The 6,578-nt window shown below is 43.3% G+C and overlaps 1 protein-coding gene across 1 annotated transcript; it reads right to left on the reverse strand.

Moving 5' to 3' along the window:
- Positions 1 to 254: 254 nt before the first annotated feature.
- On the reverse strand, positions 255 to 3,303 carry LOC6584815 (vacuolar protein sorting-associated protein 4). The gene is made up of 5 exons (XM_002010420.4): positions 3,125 to 3,303; positions 2,630 to 2,797; positions 1,716 to 2,577; positions 1,429 to 1,657; positions 255 to 1,365 (listed from the first exon to the last, which is right to left on the reverse strand). The coding sequence occupies exons 2-5, from the start codon at positions 2,763 to 2,765 to the stop codon at positions 1,264 to 1,266; spliced, it is 1,329 nt and encodes a 442-aa protein (XP_002010456.1). The 5' UTR covers positions 2,766 to 2,797; positions 3,125 to 3,303; the 3' UTR covers positions 255 to 1,263.
- Positions 3,304 to 6,578: the final 3,275 nt, after the last annotated feature.

Here is a 6,578-nt window from a genome sequence, read left to right on the forward strand (position 1 = left end):
TCCACGGCGAGATGTTTCCAAGTCTCAATGGAAATTATTTTAAACTGAGTAAGTGCGATTAGACAGTTATACGAATGGATTGGATATTATTGCTATAAGCTAAGCTCCGCCTCTATCCTATGCTATTCCTACATTCTACACTTTATATAAACCGAGTCTTCATTTTCCTTTCAACAGATCTTCAAGGAATCAATTAACTTCGTTATCGGCACAACTTAAATTCTAAATCGAAGTCGAATGGCAAATCGTTTGGATTTCGATTAAAATACTTATAGATTCATAATATATTTATTTAACAATTTGTAATTTCTAAGCATAAACGGAGAAACAAAAAATGTATGACCGAGACGAGATGAAAATAAGGCAATATTTAATTAAAATTTAGACAAGCAATTCGAATGTGTTTTCTCTCTTTCTTTCTCTCTATCTTCATTCTCATGCCAGGGCATGTTGCAGTCGAGTCACGCTGAGGTGTTCGTGGTGCTGGCAAGAAGCACCTCAATATAGGCTTTTATTTCTTTGATTTGTTTTCGAATTTTTGATCGGTTACATTTAAATTTAGGTTGCTTGCTTTTTGTTGGTGTTGTTGTTGGTTAACTAGTTGATTGACCAACTGTCGGTCAGTTCGTCCGTCTGGATGGCTGGCTGGATGGAGGAGGCGGGCAGGTGTCCAGGTATGAGGGCAGCGGCGCTTGTGGCATACACTTAACAGACTCACGAACACTCGGACACGCACATACACACAGACCCACACACACACACACACACACAGGGGCGCGCGCGAACACATGCTGTAACACATATTTGTTAAATTACACTCGATTTCATTTCGGGTTTTTGCTTAACATTAAGAGTATAAAAATACATCAGCTTCAATTTTCTTTCTTCTCCTACTTCTTCTTCTTCTTCGTCGTCTACTTCTACTTGCAACAACCAGCAGCAGAGAGGGGTGAGGGGCAAAGTGTCGCAAGCCACAAAACTTGAATTACAATCTTAGCCGTATAAATCAACGATCGATCAGTAAGGCATATTAATATATGAATATCAATCGTGTTTGGGATAAAAAAAAAAAAAAAAAAACTGAAAGGTATAGAACAAAATTAATATATATATATGCATATATATAGTGTATGTGTGTGAGTGTGTTTGTGTGGATCCATAGAGCGAGCGGGTGTTCAGCGTGTTTATGCAATAGGCAACAATTAGAATTAGCTGTTGATGATGATGGCGACATGGACTTTAGTATTCTCCGTGCGGATCGGCTTAGCCCTCCTGACCGAAGTCTTCGGTGAATTTGCGCAGCTTTATCAAGTCCTCCTCGTTGACAGTGGGTTTCGTGCGTGACAAGGACTTGAGCATGTCGCGCTGCACAGCAAAACAGAAGCCAAGATAAGATTAAAGATCAGACGCGGTAGTTTAGCTACTCACCATGGTCACGGGCGGTTCGAAGAGCTTGTCGCTGGGCACATCCATCCAGTTCATTTCGACGGCACCCGGATCGCCCGGCGAGCAGGGCACCAGCAGATCGTCAACGATCTGTTCCTTGTTGCTGGGGCATGGGCCGGAGACCCGCTTGAAGTGTGTGGCCGTTTGGACTTTGCGCACCGGCTCCATTAGCGCATCGCGCACTACGATTGAAATATCAGCACCCGAATAGCTGCAGTTGCAGGAGACATGAGTTTTTATTCGAATTCACAATAATCGTGGTAGCTTACCCCTCGGTCTTGCCGGCTAGCTCCTTGAGATCCGCCTCGGTCAGCACGTGCGTCGTATTGCCCAAGTGTATTTTGAACATGACGAGGCGCGCATGCGCTTCCGGCAACGGAATGTAGATGCGCTTCTCGAAACGCCTGCGTATGGCCGAGTCCAGCACCCAGGGTATATTGGTGGCCCCGAGCACCAGGATGCCGTCGGTGTCATTGCCCACGCCCTGCATCTGGACCAGAAACTCGGTCTTGATGCGACGCACGCTGTCGTTCTCGTTGTCTGAACGGGCGGAGCACATGGAGTCAATCTCGTCGATGAATATAATCGATGGCTTGTGCTGACGCGCCAGCTCGAAGAGATTCTTCACCAGCTTCTCGGACTCGCCCAGCCATTTGGACATCAGATCGGAGCTGGACACGGAAAAGAATGTGGAACGATTCGCCTCGGTGGCGACTGCTTTGGCCAAATACGATTTGCCCGTGCCAGGAGGACCGAAGAGCAGAATGCCCTTCCAGGGTATGCGCTTGCCGGTGAAGAGCTGCGGAAACTTAATGGGCAAGATGACAGCCTCTTTGAGCGCCTCCTTGGCGGCGTCGAGTCCAGCCACATCAGACCACTGCACGTGTGGCTTCTCGATGACGATGGCGCCCTCTAGCTTACTTTGCAGCTTCTTCTTCTCTGGATCATCGCCATCCTCGTCGTCGCTGTCGCTCTTTTTGTCCTTGTCGTCCTTGGAGCTGCTCTCGCCACCCTCCTTGATCGGTTTCTTCTTGCCCTTTTTCAGGTACTCCTTGAGCTTCTCAGCCCGGTCCAAGTACTGTAGGCATTTGGCTCGAATCGAGTCCTTGGCCTTCTCGCCCTGCGCCTCATCTGCAAAAATGCCGTCAGCTAGCAGCCAAAGCAAATGGGGGCGTCTACTCACATTTGATGGTGTGTAGAAAGTATTCCACACCGTGCTCGTAGAGACGCAGCGCCTCGGCATAGTTCTTGTTGCGATCCTCCTCGGTGGCCTTCGTCACCAGATCGATGGCCTTCTGCAGTGTGGTGCCAGCTGCCATGGATGTGGTTCTGTTTCACTTAGTTAGTGGTGCTGCAAAGACACAATGCAGAGTCAGTTGCGAGTGACGTCACGAGGCTCAGACTCAGTTAATTCATTGATTTTATCGATCAACAGCTACGCTGGGAAGCCTACGAAATCATTAATATGAAAGAGAATCCTTCTCACACGCAAATACAACTAGACTAAAAAAGAGTATTCCAAATTTGTGTATGACTAATGCAGGCAGCGACTGACAAAAACAAAGTGAATGACGAACGAGAAGGCAAAGAGAAGCGGGCGCTTCGTTTCTTTTCCATTTCCATTTTTTCGTCTCTTTTTTTTCTGTTTGTGTACATTATGTTGATGCGCATTACTCACTTGTTTGTTGTGTTGTTTGCTGTAGTTGCAGGCTTGCTGTGTCGGCGGCTTTCGTTGCTCTGGATAATGCAACACGCGCCAATTTAACAAAAAATAAATAAAGAATTTCGAGGAATTTAAACGGAATGACGATGTCGTCGTCAATATCAATGCGCGATTGTGTGTGTGCGAGGGTGGCGGCTGCTGATTGTGTTATCGACAAAATGTGGCGGTCGCGCGATACACACATGTGCCATAAAATGCGCAAGCCGCCGCATTCACGTATTTAAATATGCTACACTTAGGTGGCTTATGAGAGACATTCACAATTAAACAATTGATAAATGTCATAGACTAATAGATTTAGCTTTCTCTATATTTAAGATATATGTCTTAAATGGGCGTTGGTTGCTTTGTTTTCTGCGCTCCGCTGCTTTAAGCAAACAAATATAAATTGCGCAAAATTTGCTCTCTCGTTTCATACTAACAGTGCAACAGTGCGTCATTGGAATACGGTTAACATATTTACCTGGATATTCAAATACCTTTAACTATCCGTAGGAGGTGTAGTGACGAAACTATTTATTTAAATTAATAATCACTTTAATTAAAGACAAAAATTTCAGATTTAGGAATCTATTTAAGTAACTGAATTTTATTATCTATTCGCGTTAATTCTGTTAACGCAAAAATGCGCAGCTGTCACTAGCAATGTTAACGACAAATAGAGTATGTTATCGCAGCTTTGATTAGCTTCTGCAGCGCCCTCTCTCGGAATTTTTCGGAAGATAGTAAGCTGCTGCCAGCGGTAAAAATCAGCAATTTCCAAAAATTTCTCCGGACCCAATATTTGAATTGAAATTGCGCGGTTTAACAGTGAAGCAGTAAAGAAACCAGCACACAAACACACACACGCACATGCACACATTGATACGAAACAATCGTCAAACGCTTTTCGGGAGAGTTATTTAAAGCGAGTGCATGCGTCTCACTCGCACGTTCATGGAGTATTGTGCAGGCATAGCATACGGGATATTTTGGCCACGCCCACGTTTGTGTGCTATGTTTATCCGCATGGAACTCGTTTCACCCCTACACACACACACACGCGAATATGTGTACATGTGTGTGCGATACGTGTATTGTGGACTCTCCCAAATACACATACACAAGCGATTTGTAACGGCTGCTCGTGAGTCTATATGTGTGTGTGTACGTGAGAGCATATACATGCAAGTGCGCGCGTGTCCGTGTGTGAGTACGTGCGGCCGTTTATGTATTGCAGGACTCACAGGACTCGCGCATGCATGTGACAGCATTCACACATGTGCACACGGAAATATTCTATGTACTCGAGTGCTTATACATGCATACATATAAACATATATGCGTATGGCAAGGATATATGTACATACAGACACGCATACATATGTACATGCTTCTTTACGGATTTGCTCTGTTCGTGCAACGGGCAACTGTTAATTAATTACAAAGAGGCAAATGAAAGTTTCTTCTTCTTCGTCGTGGACGTCTTCTTCATCTTTTTGTTTTGCGTCAATTACAAAGAGCAACACATGCGCCCAGCAGAAGTGTGGGAAGGGATTCTACATCACACACACACACACACATGCACTAAATAGATTAAATACAAATACATACATAACATACACACACACACAAACATGCATACAAATTAATTTACAATTCCTATTGTCGCTCTCTACTTAATGCTGGCAATTCCATTTTGTCAGCTCGTTCTCCCAGGGCGTTTACAGTTATTTGCGACTGAAAGTCTTCACACTTGAGCTTCTTCTGCTACTTGTATTCTCTCTTTTGTTTTCGCAACGTCTTTGCGCTCGCAACCTCTTCAGCTGGCGCTTTCTTTGTTTCTGCACTTTCACTTTTTTGTCCGGCCTCCTTCCCAACAGATTTAGAACAATTCTTGCATTTTTATTTTACAGCTTTTGCACTGTTGGTTTTTGCTTCTTTTTCTTTTACCTACCTACATAGTGACGGCTCTCCCTCCTCCTCCTCTGCCTTTCTTGCTTCGTCGTAAGTCTAACACATGTACTTAAAATAGGGCAGAGCGAGAGAGCGAGCGAGAGGGAGAGTAAATATGTAATAAAGGCGTGGGAAAGTCAGTGACGGGAAAAAATAAAAACGCGAAGCGCATCGCATTTACCGGTTGCCAGGTACAGTGCGCGTCGCACAAATAGAAACACATTAAATCTGATAATATAGAAACAAGTTATAAAGTTAATGTAATAATAAAATAAAAATAAAAAATAAGAAAACTTCAAAATAAACTCGATTGTATAAAATATACTTGAAAAGTACCTATTTTAAGTATTAAAATATCTTTTTTATGCCTTTTGAAATTGATAATATCAAAATACTGCAGCTCTTATTAATTCCATATTGTCTGATGTGGGATCAGTTGGATGAAGGGCGCTGTATTTACCAGTTGAAACTTGGCATCTTTAACTCTAGCGAGCGAAACGTTGGCGCATAGCGAACGCCTTCATAAAAGGCGTGAAATAAGCTTTACAGTGCGAGTGTTGCTAGGGGTGGGGGTGGAGGGCGGTGTGCTGCTTGTGGGCGTGCTGGAGCACAAAACATTCGCTGCGTGGTGTAAACTTGACTTTGAAATTTGCCTCATTTGCACTTGCTGCATTTACACCTGGCACGCAAAGGCGCCGGCTTCCGGCGCTGCCAGCGTTGCCAGACTACCAGCGCCCCCTATTCAGTATGAGAAGTCAGTGCTGCCAACCCAACAATACGCTGAGTCTTTATTTACTTTATTTACTTTTTGCAACTTTTTTTATATATACATATACATATACATATATATTTTTGCTGATTTAGTTAAGTATGGAGCATACTTTTGGCACAATGAAAACAAGTGGCGCAAAACGTATTATGCTGGGGCGAAGCTGTTGCATGCTTCTGGGCGCGTCTGGGGCATTACAAAGGCAGATAGAAAGCGAAAAAATGCTAAATAGAAAATGACATTGAAGCTCTCAACCAGTTACAGATTGAACAAAGAGATAGAAAACTGGTTGAGTCTATGAGTAGCTGGATTCATTTTATAATAAATAATGAAAATTTCAATCAACTTGTTAGTGAAGCGGCTCGCGCGTGTGTGTGTGTGTGTGAGTGATATGATATTACGATAATCAGAAACCGGTTAGCAGGATATATGTGTATGTAAATAAATACATTTGATATTGTTATATAGCATTAAACAATTATAATGTGGAAATTCCATATTCTGTTGATTTTGAAGCTAGCTGAAAAATCAAGCTAAGCTGGCTGCGCTACTCATATAAATTGCTGTTATACACACATACATACATACGCATGCATGCATGCGTGTGCCATCATGTACATATGTATCTATGCATGCACACACACATACATAGGCAGGCATGTTACTATGTATGTATGTATCTCAGCTTTAAGGTCAATGTCTACT

The sequence above is a fragment of the Drosophila mojavensis genome, unplaced genomic scaffold (assembly GCF_018153725.1).
Source record: "Drosophila mojavensis isolate 15081-1352.22 unplaced genomic scaffold, ASM1815372v1 contig_136, whole genome shotgun sequence".
Lineage (NCBI taxonomy): Eukaryota > Metazoa > Arthropoda > Insecta > Diptera > Drosophilidae > Drosophila > Drosophila mojavensis.